Raw genomic sequence first — 15899 nt, 5'->3', positions numbered from 1 at the left:
AAATCGTTGTAAATTCGTCGTAAAATGTAAACCCTAAACCCTATAGGGTTTAGCTTTCCCAACTCACAGAATGGTTTTTGGGTGCATTTTCCTTAGTAAACTAATGTATTATATAAGGTTTTGTAGTATAAGATTAAAGAACTTGTAGATGTGGTTTATGTTACGACGAATTTACGACGAATCACACCCATTCGTCGTAAATTCGTCGTAAAATACCATCGAGTTTACGACGAAATGTAACCCCTAAATCTTATAATCAATCTTTTATGGGGTTCGGGGGGGGGATTTAGATGAACATAATGATATGGCTTACCATCTCATAAGGTAAAACAACTTTCTAAACAAAAAAAACAAAATTTCAAAATTTGACATATATGTGTTTCTCAAGTAATCTTAAGGTGTTATATACATATAGAGAAGATGTAAGAATTTATCTTAGATCAAACCAAATTCTTCATTATGTTATGTAAACATGCTAGAAACTTATACAGACCACATTTAGCATGTATAGGCATGCTTGTATGTGCTTATGGGTGTTTCAATTTTTGTAATTCATCATTTCTGTACATACCATCGTAAAATCGTCGTAATATTACGACGATTTTACGACGATATGTAAATACATAGCCGTTATAATTTTTATGATTTATAAGGATTTGTCGTAAATTCGTCGTAATTTTACGATGATTTTACGACGAATAACCCTGATCGTCGTAAATTCGTCGCAAAGTCCAGATACAGCCACGTGTGTGTGTCTTATTCGCTTTGTTGTACGGTTGCAGCTTTACGACGGATTTACGACGATTTCGTCGTAAATTCGTCGTAATATTTACGTCGGATTTACGATGAATAAAAATTCTATATATATGGAAGCACCCCTTCCTCATTTCGTCGCTCATTCAACTTCTTCCTCTCCCTGCTTCCTCCTCACTTCGTTGCTTCCCTGCAAACCCAAAAAATCAGGTAATTTTTTTTTCACTTAAAATCTAATTTTTATTTTTAATTAGTTTAGAAATACAAACGGTTTAGGTCGGAAATTAGTTTAGGCTCGGAATTTGTTAGATTTAGGATCGGAATTTGTTAGATTAAGGATTTAGGGTGTTTGTTATATAGATTTAGGATCATAATTTAAAATTAATTTGTAATTTCAAAAATAAAAATTTTCCGGTCTTGCAGACGATGACTCGACGGAGGACGCACTACATCAACTTTATGGCGGACGGACACTCTTCCCGGGCGTCTGCCTCGGGAAACACCGGGACCGATGTCCCTTCATCTTCCGGAGCCTCCCAGGTTCCGAATACCGTAGCGGAGCAGTCTCCACCACCGCCTCCACCACCACCTCCACCACCACCTCCACCGCCGGCTCCCGAACCGGTGGCCCACCCTCCTCATCCGTATGCCCAATTTACGGTTGAGGACTTACTAGCCCTACCGGGACGGGGGGCTTTACGACGTCTGGTTCCTGGAAAAGCGGAATTATTAAATATTTTTTATTTCATTTTTAATTATTGCTATAATTTATTAAATATTTTTGACTAATGTTTATTAATTGGTAGGCCGAGGAGAACGGAGGAGAACTACCTCCAATGACGAAGCTCTTCGAGACCACTCACCGGAAGAGGGACGAGAGCTTTGTCGACGCTCGGTCAGAGGAGATCTACAATGCCGCTATGCAGCGGATCGCCGAGCGGGAGACCCAGGCCACACCTGACGATACTATCCAAGTACCGTTGACCGTCGCTGAGCAAGACCAGATTTTCGAGGAGGTATGATCTATTTCAATTTTTTTAAAATTTATTATATTTATTACTTAATAAATAATTAACGTTTTTATTTTCCATTTGTAGGTTGCTCCGAAGAAGAAGGGTCGAACCTTAGGGATGGGCTCTATTAGAAACTGGCATGCCGCCTCGGCTTCCGGATTTCGCACGCAGAAGGATCCGAGTCATCTTCGCCAGGAGCTTGCTACGGCCAATGCTGAGATCACCACTCTCAGGCATGAGCAAGTGGCCCAGAAGCAGGAGCTCACCGAGATGCACGGTCTCTTCGACATCATTGCGGAAGCGGTTCCGCAGTTAGCCACCGCAATCCGAGCGAGGCAACAACGAGCACGAGGGGTCTTTGAGACCGGTGGTACTTCTGGTACTGGACCATCGGACCAGCAGACGCAGGGTCAGTCTTCGGCTCCGGTAGTGCAGACGGGAAACGACGGTCCAGAAGCGACGGGCGGCCAAGACGGAGAGCCTCCTCGTGACGTCGATCTCAACCTCGACGATTACGAAATCACATTGTAGATTAGGTTTTTTGTAAAAAACAATTTGTATTAAATTTTTTCTTTTATTTATAAATTATTTTCGAATTTAAATTTCAATTTAAATTGTTTTTTTCTATTTTTAATTTTTTGATTATTTAAAAAATTCATTAATTAAATTACAATCGAATTAAATAATTAATTTATAAATCGACGTAAATTCGTCGTAAATTTACGTCGATCTAACGTTGAATATTTAACGACGGATTTACGTCGAATATGTTTATGTCGGATTTACGTCGAAACTTTACGACGAATTAACATCGACAATTAAAAAATTAGTTTCCCTTAATTGAAATTGTTCGTCTCCTAATCGTTGTTAAATCGATGTAATTTTACATCGATTTTACGTCGTTCTTATGATGGACTTATTTCGTTGTACTTTCGTTGGAAAATTTACGTCGCGTTTACGACGAATAGTTTCCGACGATAATACGACGATTTTCCTGGGTTGGTAATTCTACGACGACTTTACGACGATTTCTGTTTTACGACGATTGTTTTACGACGATTTTTTTTTCGTCGTTAATTCGACGTAAATGCTCTTTTACGTCGATTTTACGTCGATATCTGCCGACGTAAAACCCGATCTTTTTTGTAGTGCCTCCATTCCATCGATTTGATCATCATACTACCACCACCATTCCATCAATCGATATATTCCACCATACCATCGACTCGAGAAACCAAACCATCATCTCACTTCATCGATCCGCCGCACCATCACCATCCACGACTCGATCCGCCGAATCTCCATCATCTTCATTGAGCCATCATCGTGTCACCACCACCACCATATCGCCTCATCGATACGCTCTGACCAATATATCGCTGCCTCTATTGCCTTGTTCTTCAGAGTTGATCACCTAGGATCGTATCACGTGGTATCAGAGCCAACTCTGAACCAAAGGCTGAGCGAAACTCTAACCCTACTCTCTGTACTTTGAATTTTCGTTTCTGTGTTATTAGGGTTAGCGAGTTCTATAGTTTGTGTGCATCAATCTGTTTCCTTTAATCGCTGTACCATTGTTCTGTCGTGTAGGTTAGGATTATTTTCTTGTTTCGTTTCGTTCGTTCTTATTATTGTTTTGGATCGATCGCTGCTAGGGTTCGTCTGTTTGATATCGTTAGGCTTGAAAGTCGTTGTTTCGTGTTTGTCTAGGTCAGTTAAGAGTATTCGTGTCTGATTTCGTTAGTGTGTTAGGGTGCGTTAGTTTTCGAAATTAGCTAGGGTTCGTTGTTCATCGTTTTTTTCGTTTAGATTTGATAAGAGACTTCATATTTTCGTTTTTTTTAGGGTTTAAAAAAAAAAATTAAAAAAAAGAGTACAGAATTTTTTTTTTTTTTATGACGAGTTTAGTTCGATCATGGTGTTGTTTTTGTGATTCCTTCTAGGACAAGTTACTGCGAGTTTTTTTTTTAATTTTTTTTCAGGTACCATAGAGCTTTCGGCTGAGGCGATGGAAGCTCTGAACCGAGCAATGTCTCAACAAAATAAAGAAGCGAATCAAGCTATAGCAACTCAGCTCACACAACAAATCGAACAACTCAATGACAAGTTCGAGACGAAGATGAATGATCTGCTCAAAGACCTCAGTGCAAGTGGAGAAAAGTCGTCTCAAACTCCAACTCTGTCGGAAGCAATGCGCTTAGCAAAGGGTAAAGGGCACATAGGATCTTCCCGGAAACTTCCACGCCACCCAACACCTTCCGAAGCCAGGACTAAAGCTAAGTCCAGTCGAACCCAGATTGGGGGCAGAGAGACTATGTTTAATCCGAGAAGGAATCCTACTGGTGCCGAAAGAGATGGCTCCAGAGTAAATCGTCAGCACCGCAGAGAGGAATATATTGCTGGGCATCGAGTTACCCTGGAATCAGACCCAGAATACTATGAGGAGGACGAAGCTTCTGATCATAGCAGAGAAACTGTGAGACGAGATCGAGGCCGAGGACATGGTCGAGAATATGATCCTCTACGTCAGCAGCTGCGTCACATCAAAATCCAGTATCCTCCTTTCCATGCAACTAATGATCCTGAAGCTTATCTAGATTGGGAAAGGAAGATGGAGTCTAATTTTCTGGTCCAAGGAACTTACGAGCTCAACAAGGTGAAGATTGCAGTTTCAGAATTTCATGGGTATGCGCTTCTATGGTGGGAGCAGTTGGGAGTCACCAGAAATCGCCTAAGGAACTTCCGATTACTACTTGGGATCAGCTTGTTATACAGATGAGGAAGAGATTCGTTCCAGCCCATCATCAGCGCGAAATACTCAACAAGTTCAGGCGCCTCGTCCAAGGTACAAAGTCTGTTCGAGATTATTATCAGGAATTGGAAACTTTGCTCATTCGTGCAGATTTACGAGAAGGAAAAGAGATGGTAATGTCGAGATTTCTTGGAGGACTTAACCGAGAAATTCAAGACAAGGTGGAACTTCAGGATTTCGCAGATATACAAGAGATGGTGCATAAGGCTGAATTGGTGGAATCTCAAGTCAAGAGGCGAAATTTCAAGTCTACATTCACGCCTAGTGTGCCTAAGCCTAAGGAGATCAGCAAACCAGCTTACTCCAGAGACATCAAACCGCCCTCTACTGGAGTTAAAGAAGAAGCTAAAGCTGAGTTCAAACCTAGAAGTGGTACTTCTATCAGTAATGTGAGGTGTTTCAAATGTCAAGGAATGGGACATTATTCTCGAGATTGCCCAAAGAAGAAGGTATTCTTGTTACATAAGGGAGGAGAGATAGTTCCTCAAGAGGATTCAGAGGCCGAATATGAACTAGAAGAAGAGGAAGAAGCTGCTGCTGTGGGCGAGATGCTGGTTGCCAGAAGGACTTTGAGTGTTCAGAATCAACCCGAAGAGACTTGTCAGCGAGAGAACCTGTTTCATACGAGATGCCTCATTAAAGAGAAAGTTTGTAGCCTGATCATAGATGGAGGAAGTTGTACTAATGCTGCAAGTAAAGAGATGGTTAAGAAGCTCCAGCTCAAGACTATTCCTCATCCAAGACCGTATAAGCTTCAGTGGTTGAATGACAGTGGAGCCTTGACCGTATCTCAGCAAGTTATGGTTTCTCTATCTATTGGGAAGTATGAAGATGAGATTCTATGTGACGTCATTCCCATGGGTTCGAGTCATGTGTTGCTAGACAGGCCGTGGCATTCAGATCGTAGGGTGATACACGACGGTTATACCAACAAGCACTCATTCGAGTTCAAAGGTCGCAAAATTACCCTCCTACCTCTCACGCCTACCGAGATTTACCAAGATCAGATTCAGATGAAGCTCAAGGAGAAGGAGAAAGTCGCCAACAGCCTCTACATAAACCACAGTGAATTTTCTAAACTCTTTGATCCTGAAATGACTATTTTTATGTTTGTGTACAAGGAATCCCTTGTTAGTACTAACCCTTCACAGAAGCTTCCTAGTGCTATGTTTGAGATTTTGCAGGAATACAAGGACGTTTTTCCAGTAGAAATTCCACCAGGGCTACCTCCAATTCGCGGGATAGAGCATCAGATTGACTTGGTACCAGGATCAGCCTTACCTAACAGGCCAGCATACCGAACCAATCCTGTAGAGACTAAGGAGCTGCAGAAGCAAGAAGAGCTGATGAGCAAGGGACATATCCGAGAAAGCTTGAGTCCATGTGCGGTTCCAGTTCTGTTGGTGCCAAAGAAAGATGGTTCCTAGAGGATGTGTGTAGACTGCCGAGCTATCAACAACATCACTGTGAAGTATCGGCATCCGATTCCAAGACTAGATGATATGCTGGATGAGCTCTGTGGATCGACAATCTTCTCGAAGATAGATTTGAAGAGTGGGTATCATCAGATCAGAATGAAGGAAGGGGACGAATGGAAGACGGCATGCAAGACAAATCAAGGACTCTACGAGTGGCTAGTTATGCCGTTTGGCCTCACCAATGCGCCCAACACCTTCATGAGATTAATGAACCAGCCCTGAGACCATTCATTGGCGTGTTCGTAGTGGTTTATTTCGACGATATCCTCATCTACAGTAAAGGTTTGGAAGAACATCTAGATCACATCAGATCGGTTCTTGATGTTCTTCACTCTCAATCTCTCTTTGCTAATTTATCTAAATGTTCATTCTGCACTAACGAAATTTTTTTCTTAGGCTTTGTAGTAAGTGCAGGAGGAGTTAAACTAGATGAAGAGAAGATAAAAGCTATCAAGGAGTGGCCAACCCCCAAGAATATTGGAGAAGTCCGAAGTTTCCATGGCTTAGCAGGATTCTACAGGCGTTTTGTTCGTGATTTCAGCACCATAGCCGCGCCCTTAACAGAAGTAATCAAGAAAGACGTGGGGTTCAAGTGGGGAGAGGCGCAAGAACAGGCTTTTACAGCCCTTAAAGAGAAGCTTATCAATTCGCCCTTACTAGTACTTCCTGATTTTACTAAGACTTTTGAGATTGAATGCGATGCTTCTGGTGTAGGTATTGGAGCAGTTCTTATGCAGGATAAGAAGCCCGTCGCTTACTTCAGCAAAAAGTTAGGAGGATCAACGCTGAATTATCCCACGTATGACAAGGAGTTATACGCATTGGTTCGAGCTCTCCAGACGTGGCAGCATTACCTATGGCCTAAGGAATTCGTCATTCATACCGATCACGAGTCTCTAAAGCACCTCAAGGGTCAGCAGAAGCTTAACAAAAGACATGGGCGATGGATGGAGTTCATTGAGACATTCCCCTACATTGTTAAGTACAAAAAAGGTAAAGATAATGTGGTCGCAGACGCATTATCCCGGAGGTATACTCTTATTTTGACTTTAACATCAAATTTGATTGGATTTGAGCACATTATAGATCTTTATGAATATGATACTGACTTTTATGAGAGCTATGCCAAATGTCATAAGTTCGCCTGTGAAAATTTTTATAGACAGGATGGATACTTGTTCTTCAGTAACCGATTGTGCATACCACGAGGATCCATTCGAGAGTTACTGGTACGAGAAGCTCATGGAGGTGGATTAGCTGGACATTTTGGCGTCACAAAGACACTTCTTGGGCTACAAGAGCACTTCTACTGGCCGAAAATGAGGAAAGACGTTGAGAAAATCTGTTCTAGATGTGTCGTATGTAAGATGGCTAAGAGTAAAGTTCAACCTCACGGTTTGTATACTCCTTTGCCTATTCCTTCTCAACCTTGGACTAATATCTCTATGGATTTTGTAGTTGGCTTATCTCGAACCAGAAATGGTAGAGATTCTATTTTTGTAGTTGTTGACAGGTTTAGCAAGATGGCCCACTTCATCGCTAGCCACAAGACAGATGATGCTGTGAATGTAGCTAACTTGTTTTTCAGGGAAGTAGTAAGATTGCATGGAATGCCACAGGTCATCGTTTCAGATCGAGACACGAAGTTCTTAGGACATTTTTGGCGAACGCTTTGGGCTAAGCTGGGAACAAAGCTCTCATTCTCGACTACGTGTCATCCTCAGATCGATGGACAGACCTAGGTGGTGAATAAAACGTTGTCCACACTTCTAAGGACTTTGGTGAAGAGTAACCTCAAGACATGGGAAGAGTGTCTGCCTCATGTTGAGTTTGCCTATAATCACGCTAAGCATTCCGCTACTCTCTTTTCTCCTTTTGAAATTGTATATGGGTTTAATCCACAATCACCTCTAGAATTGATCCCTTTGCCTTTAAGTGGAAAATGCAGTTTGAATGGCAAGGAGAAAGCTGAACAGGTCCGAAGAATACATGCTAAGGCTAAGGAGAACATCGAGAAGAAGACAAAGCAGTATGAGAAGCATGCCAACAAAGGACGAAATGAGCTGATTTTCGAAGAAGGAGATCTGGTGTGGATCCATCTGAGGAAGGAGTGATTTCCAGCTGAGCGAAAGAACAAGCTAATGCCCAGAGTTGATGGACCATTCGCAGTCATCAAAAGAATAAACAACAACGCCTATCAGATTGATTTTCAAGGTAAGTATGATGTTTCTGATGCTTTCAATGTTTCTGACTTGCTTCCTTATGTTGCAGATTCAGATTTGAGGACAAATCTTTTTCAAGAGGGAGAGGATGATATGATCGTGACCAGCTCAGAGGAGGAGGAACCAGAGGTAGCTGGCAGGATCACTCGTTCCAGAGCTAGAGAGATGGCTAAGGAGGCTCACACACTCATGGCCGCAGAGGACATCGATCAACTGGAGGCTGGAGCTCACATCTTCAACATCTCTATCTTGAAGAATGAAGAACCCAGTAACAATGACTAGGTAACTTAGGTGATGATTCTGTACTCTTTTCCTTGGTGAGGATTTTGGAAGGCAAGGAGGTTCTTCTCCAAGGTTTTTAACGAGGCAGAAATCATTGCTACGTCGAGTTACTTAGAAGTTGTTACTAATGGGTAATAACGTGCAAAGTCACAATGACTTGTGCACTAGTTGTTTTAGGCGCACCACTTAGGATTTAGAATGGACGCCTCGCTGTTTTATTTTTAAATCAAACTTCGTGTTGTTTTTATTTCAAACTTCATGTAGTTTTGTATTAGGGCTGCGATTTTCTCTCTTAGTCTATAAATTAGAGAAAATCGCCTAAGTGTTATTCAATGAAGAATTTTGATCAAACTTTTTAACGTGTTCTTCTCTCTTTGATTTCTGAGAACTAAAAACTCTGAAATTCGAATCTCTTAAAAACTAATATGTTTACAAAAGATTCTTCTATCCCTCCATTTCATCGATTCGATCATCATACTACCACCACCATTCCATCAATCGATCTATTCCACCATACCATCGACTCGAGAAACCAAACCATCATCTCACTTCATCGATCCGCCGCACCATCACCATCCACGACTCGATCCGCCGAATCTCCATCATCTTCATTGAGCCATCATCGTGTCACCACCACCACCATATCGCCTCATCGATACGCTCTGACCAATATATCGCTGCCTCTATTGCCTTGTTCTTCAGAGTTGATCTCCTAGGATCGTATCACTGGTACTCTCGGGGTTATTTAGATATTTGTCTACTCAACATTTACTCACGTGAGATCAAGTTATTTAGTGGTAAAATTATAAAAAAATTGTGTAATTAGTTATATAGATGCATTGCATGGATGAAATGAGGAAATAGGGAACAGTCACATCATAAGTTAGGTTAGACGTAATATATCTCTGTAAAAGTAATTAAATAAATATAAAATTTATCTGTCAAAAAGATAATTACGACATGTTGCATTGTTGCATGGATGAAAGAGGGAACGATCACATACTCAAATCAATAAGAGGATAAGGTAGTGTTGATAGATGTACCAGTGTTACGACAGTTAATGCTCTCATTAACTGTCGTAAGACTGGTACAACTACCAACACTACCTTTTTTTTACTGCTATATTAACTAAATAATTAAATATTAGGATTTTATTAGGGGAAAGACGTGACTTTTAACTTCTCTGCACGATTCCCCTAAGGATGAACGGTTGAAGGGCATTTATTATATGAGTCGCACTCAATGGTTTTCCTTCTCTTTCTATAAATATAACTCACACTCTCTCTCCCTCATATCTCACTTCTAAATCATCTTCTCTCTATTTAGTGATATCTTTGCTTTTTTTCTCACTTCAAAATGGGCGCTATAACGTGGATCATGGTGCATCTGAGGGAGTTGTTGAGGTTACTGGCAAGTGGGTTCAGTGTCGGACCGGTGGCAAAAGGCATTTACGATTGGCAGGCGACGATGATGGGTCCCCCTGGGAGTCCATATGAAGGGGGCCTCTTCTTCTTCTCTATACGATTCCCACCGGAGTACCCCTTCAGGTCACCAAGGGTGGTGTGGAAGACGCCGTTTCTGCACCCCAACATCGACAAACCCCACTTCGTGGAAGACCGAGACGACCGCGAAGGAACTCCTCCTGGTGCTCCATGACATGCTACTCCACCCTAAGATGGAGGACAGAGACGTCTTCCTCGAAGACGTCACCCACGTGTGCGTCTTGTAGCCGGAGAGGTACGAGAAAGAGGCCCGCTGGATGACCAAGGCACATACCATGAATTAATTCATTGTGTTTTCACCAATAATAATGAATTTTATGTTTTTATGTTTTTAGTTTTTTAAAATGGAAAAATGATAGTTAGCTACATGAACTACACTTCATCACATAGCCACACATGCAGACTATATTAATGCATCGCTAACTACACGAACTATATGATCTACCATAGCGATATGTATTGATTAACAAAAATTATGTGATAAACATCATAGACATCTCAGGAGTTAACAAAACAGTGTACCGGAGGAATGATTCTGACCCAATATAAATTTATGTATCAAAAACTACACACCTATATAATTAATATACCCAGAAGTACACAATGTATAATTAATGTATCCAGAACTATACAATATATAATTAATGTATCCAGAACTACACGAAAATATTTTATATAGCTGAATGCAATACCAAATAATGCTATACATAAACAGTAATCATGACATATAAACCACAAAAACAAAACTAAAAATTAGTTAATACTCGTTTGACAATGCTATACATTAAAAGTAACTAAGAACCCATCTACGAATAATAAGATCTGATCTTACAACAATCACCAATTCAAATGTAATGAAGTGAAGAAGTCTTACTACTTTATAGACTTGTGAACAGTTTAAACTCAGCATTGGTATTTAACAGACAAGACAAAAGCTTTATAGACAAAATGCATAGAAGCAATTAGTAACACAACAAACAAACACAAATAATAAGTGAAATCACAGATAATTTCAAGCAGCTAATGCAAAATCTCTGGAAACCATCTATATCGTCTTATGACAAAGAAAGAACAAAAAAACTTTCAACATAATAGAAGAAGAAAAAATATTAATTGACTTTAAATGTTTCCATAATTAAATTCATTCTCTTATTATTTTTTTTTAATTCACATGGTATTTTAATCTTTGTATATATAAAATGGTAACAACTATGTCGTAATATTTTATCACCAAACATAAAATCACTAAAAGGGTCGGCCCTTAGAATTATGAGGCCAGACAAAAAAATACTAATAATTTTTATTTTATTTTTATAATTTGGGGGTCAAATATTCATGTATTTTAACTCAGAAAATTGCTAATCACAAAAAATGATGCTTTTAATAGTCAAATTTAAAATTTTTTCTTAATATGTGTGTTTTTTTTTCTAATAATATAATTTCAACAAAGTTTTGTATGAAAATCGTCACAAAATTATTACAAAACAATTAGTCATGGACAAGACATCGTGTACTTCTGGTGTTGCATTCAACTACATATAATATTATTGTGTAGTTCTGGATACATTAATTATACATCGTGTAGTTTTAGATACATTAATTACACATCGTATAGTTCTGAATACATTAATTATATAGTAGTGTAGTTTTTAATACATAAATATATATTGTGCTGGAATCATTCATCCGGTACATTGTTTCATTAACTCATGAGATGCCTATGATGTTAATCACATAATTTTTGTTAATTCATATATGTTGCTATGGTAGATCATATAGTTCGTGTAGTTAGTGATGCATTAATATAGTCTGCATGTGTGGTCATGTGATGACGTACTGTTTGTGTGGCTAGCTATCATTTTTCCATTTAAAATCTATGCTTGTAGTGTTTTTTTTTAATTTCTGCTTTTATTGTGAAATATTTATAAATTAAAAAAATATTAGTTATATTCTCTCCTATATATTATCTCAGCCGATAAAAAAGGAAACCCTAATATTGCGAGATAACTCACTATTATTTGGTATAACCACATGTTAATCGGAAAATTGAAAACTGGTATAACTCAGTATTATTTGGTGTAACCAAATGTTAATCAGAAAATTAAAAATTGGTATAACTCAGTATTATTTGGTGTAACCACATGTTAATCGGAAAATTGAAAACTGGTATCACTCAGTATTATTTGGTGTAACCACATGTTGATCGAAAAATTGAAAAATGGTAATAACTTCAGTATTATTTGGTATAACCACATGTTATTCAGAAAATTCAAAACGGGTATAACTCCGTACTATTTGGTGTAACCACATGTTTTTCTGCCTAAACCAGTTGATATTATTTGGGGGAGTACTACTATGCACATAGAAACTTGTTAAGCACATCTTGATAATAATGGAAACGTTAAGTAAGTTTTTGAGTACAACCACTGATCTTAACTACTTGAACAGGTAGATAATTAAAGAAATCATAGCCACATCAAAAACAGAGAGAACAACCATCACCTTGACTTCCTTAAATAACCTATCTCGTCGGATCTGATCTAATTTCCTATCTATTTCCTTCAAAATCGAGTCCCAAACCACCTCACAAAGGAGTTCAGAGACTTAGAAGCCTCAACAATTTCCTCATTCAGCTTGTTTACCGATTCCTGTAGATGGGAAATCTTCGTCGAGTGAATCCGGTCGATTTTTGTTCACCACCCACTCCGGTCGACAATCTCGATCACATCACACCGAACATCTCGAAGCTCTTCTATCATCGCCTCATCACACCACTTGAAGAGATGACATCCGAGATTCTACTAGACACGATACCGTATAAATATTTTAAAGTAATTGTAACGAAATGAAAAGAAAACAACAGCTGAACTTCGCTTACGCATTCCTTATTGCAAGCGTAGAATCTTCTTCCCGGATCCAAAACGGGGAAAGAAGTTTTGATGATAGATGAACCCCTACAATAACAGACTCGCGGGATTCCAAAGTTTTTGTACTTTTCGGTTGGAGGGCTCAATCCTGAAAGCTCCGACGATGACAACAACCTGAGACTTGGCATTCTCGAAAAAAAAATTTAACTTGCAAAAAATAAGATTTTTGTGGTTTTGGGCATAACCTAGATATTTGTTGAATTTTGATGTTTTTGGAGGGAAACTCAAATTTGTAAATGTCTGATTTTTTGGGGGGGGGGTACAAATTTGAGATTCATGGATAAACCTGATAAATAATAAATAATTGTGGTGGGGTCTAATTGTTCCAACTGATAAGACATGGATACGTGTTTAGATAAAAAACATATGTCGTAACTCATGTGTCGCTACATTATTTCAAACGTAGTTGTGCCTGTATTTCCAGTTATACTCATCATCCAGATAGTTGTACTTTTTGAGGTTATACCGTATTCCTAGTAATACCACCTCATATATAAAACAAATTCGGTTATTGATGCTGCTAGGGTTGATACTTTGCGGCTTCATGTTTTAAATTTATAACCCTAGATATCGTCAAGTGCACAGCAGTGCGTTATAGTATTTAGGGTATCGATTCACAGAGATTCCACGCTTTACCTGTAGAACCTTAGAACCAGAATTAGTAAACGAAGTCTAAGACAAAAAACGGGGTTTTTCATAGGTTGTCACGATTTCTAAAATGTATTTTAAAAAGGGATTTGAAAAGGGATTGAAAAGGGTTTTAGAAAGGGTTTTTAAAAAGGGTTTTAAAAAGGGTTTTAAAACTAGAAGTGAATAAATCATGATAAGTCTAAAATATGAACAATGCTTTTAATATCGATCCTAGTAAATTCTTAGAACTCGAGTCATGAATGTATGAATACGTCACTGTCGTGATCATAACCAACTATTTTTCTCAACCGTGACCAGTAGGTTTCCACTCTGGCCCTGGAAGAGAAAAGATGCAGTATGCTTAATACTCATAAATATTCATAGCACTCTCATAGGTATGTTTCCACTCCTATGGTCGATCTGCTCTTCTCAAACTAGATCTAGCCCCGAATGAAACTTTCGCAACACCCAAGACCAAGATTACTCTCTAGTTCGTGACGCTAGATCCATGCTTTAAGTATAAGTTTAGAAGAAAGATTTCTAGAATTCGGCTTTGGTTTATCTCGCAAAGATCCCTACCAAACATAGTCGATTCCCTTCGATCGAGCCTTTAAACTCATACCTCATTATTCAAAAACGTGCATAGAGTAATAAGAGAAGACGTGCATAAAGTAATAAGAAGAAAGAAGTAGAGAAAAAGAGACAAGGAGATGAAGAAGAAGCATCTCGATTTCGAGAGCTTGCCTCGGAGATATATAACTTCTCTTCAAATCCTTTAATGTTACTAATCTAATATGAAGAAGATGAAAACGAAATTGAAATATGCATAGAAGTAAAAACCGAATTAATTTAAGGTAGAACATAAAAAGGGTTCAAGAGAAATCTCTATCTCCCTAAACTAAGAACATAAGAACATAAAAACCCTAGAAAACTAAATTTAGTGGCTCCCAAAAGGGATTCTTCTGAATTGTCTCCAAACCAATTGCATTTGAAAGTTAGTTGTCTCCTTCATATTATGTCCAATTTTGGGGAGGATCTGACGGTGAGAAGGTATTCATCGGATGTAAAACTTCTGATGGCCTGAATTCATCCAAAATGATATTTTGCTCCAAAATGCGCATCTTTTGCCTTAATTACCGGAAAAGAGTCTTGGAACTACAAATACTAGAAAAACATACTTAGAACACTTAAAAGAAATAAAAAAAACATTTGAAAAACATTTAAAGTCGATCCATAATAATGGTGAAAATACGGTGTTATCAACTCCCCCAGACTTAAACATTTGTTTGTCCTCAAACAAAGCAAGATCTAAGCCTAGAAAAAGCCTTTAACAGAAATCATAGGGAACTCAAAATTCTCAGAAACCATACTCCTACACTATAATCAATCATAATGCATCTATTGGGTGTAGCCTAAGAAATTCTCACCAAAATACAAGCATAACTAGTCCGTTGATCCGTCATGCAAAAAATCTACACACTTAGATCTAACTTCCAGCCAACTAGCTCTTAACATTCATTAAAAATTTCAGTGTATCTCATCAAAATTAAAATAAACAAGGCAATCAAGGCTAGGTATTCAAAGGGGCTTTTTAGGGGTGAGGTTTAAAGTGTTTAGGGTTGCCTTAAATTCTGAAGAAGCCATGATATTATGGAAAACAACAAGAGAGGATGGAACAGTTGATATCCACAGTTTTCAGTCAAGTTCTTCTTGCCGTAAGATCTCTGATTTTCTTCTAAGTTCTTCTTATAATCCTTCCGGACTTAGATTTTTGTCTAGGTTATTATATCTCCCATAGATGAATACTAGTTGTCTTTGCTCCGAATAATTTTGACAATCTAAGACTCTTTAAGCTTTTGTTTCCTTTCCTTTTTTATTCTTTTTCTTTTTCTTCTTTTTTTCTTTTTTTTTTGATATATTTTTTTGATATATTTATTTATTTTATTTAAATAAGGAAACACCTTTAGATAGAGTCTTAGAGATGCACGAAAATTACCATTAAGAATGAGCTTTCTGAGGCTGCTAAAGATTGCTGATACTCTTCCTTCTTAACTCCATTCAGTCATTCTCTTGAGTGACTGAAAACTGTGTCGTTCTTCCCTCTCCGGTATTTTTGCACATATCTGTTGATATAAACTAAAGAGAGGATGCATGAGGTTCGAAAATAAAAGTTTTGGGTTAATGGAATGGTACCAGCTAAGGATGAAATGACCATTTAGGACAACAAAGAGTAGTAAAAATGAGGAAAAAGATGTCTTAGATGTATAACATGATACCTGC

The 15899-nt window shown here is 38.5% G+C and overlaps 1 protein-coding gene across 1 annotated transcript; it reads left to right on the top strand.

Moving 5' to 3' along the window:
• The first annotated feature begins 9916 nt into the window (after positions 1-9916).
• Positions 9917-10216, top strand: LOC18009449 (ubiquitin-conjugating enzyme E2 11). The gene has a single exon (XM_006391516.2). It carries the CDS (start codon positions 9917-9919, stop codon positions 10214-10216), a length of 300 nt encoding a protein of 99 aa, XP_006391578.2.
• Positions 10217-15899: the final 5683 nt, after the last annotated feature.

This window comes from Eutrema salsugineum, unplaced genomic scaffold (assembly GCF_000478725.1).
Source record: "Eutrema salsugineum unplaced genomic scaffold, Eutsalg1_0 scaffold_9, whole genome shotgun sequence".
In the NCBI taxonomy this organism is placed as follows: Eukaryota; Viridiplantae; Streptophyta; class Magnoliopsida; order Brassicales; family Brassicaceae; genus Eutrema; species Eutrema salsugineum.
Note: the sequence above shows the minus strand (reverse complement) of the source record. Positions and strands in the feature narration are given on the sequence as shown.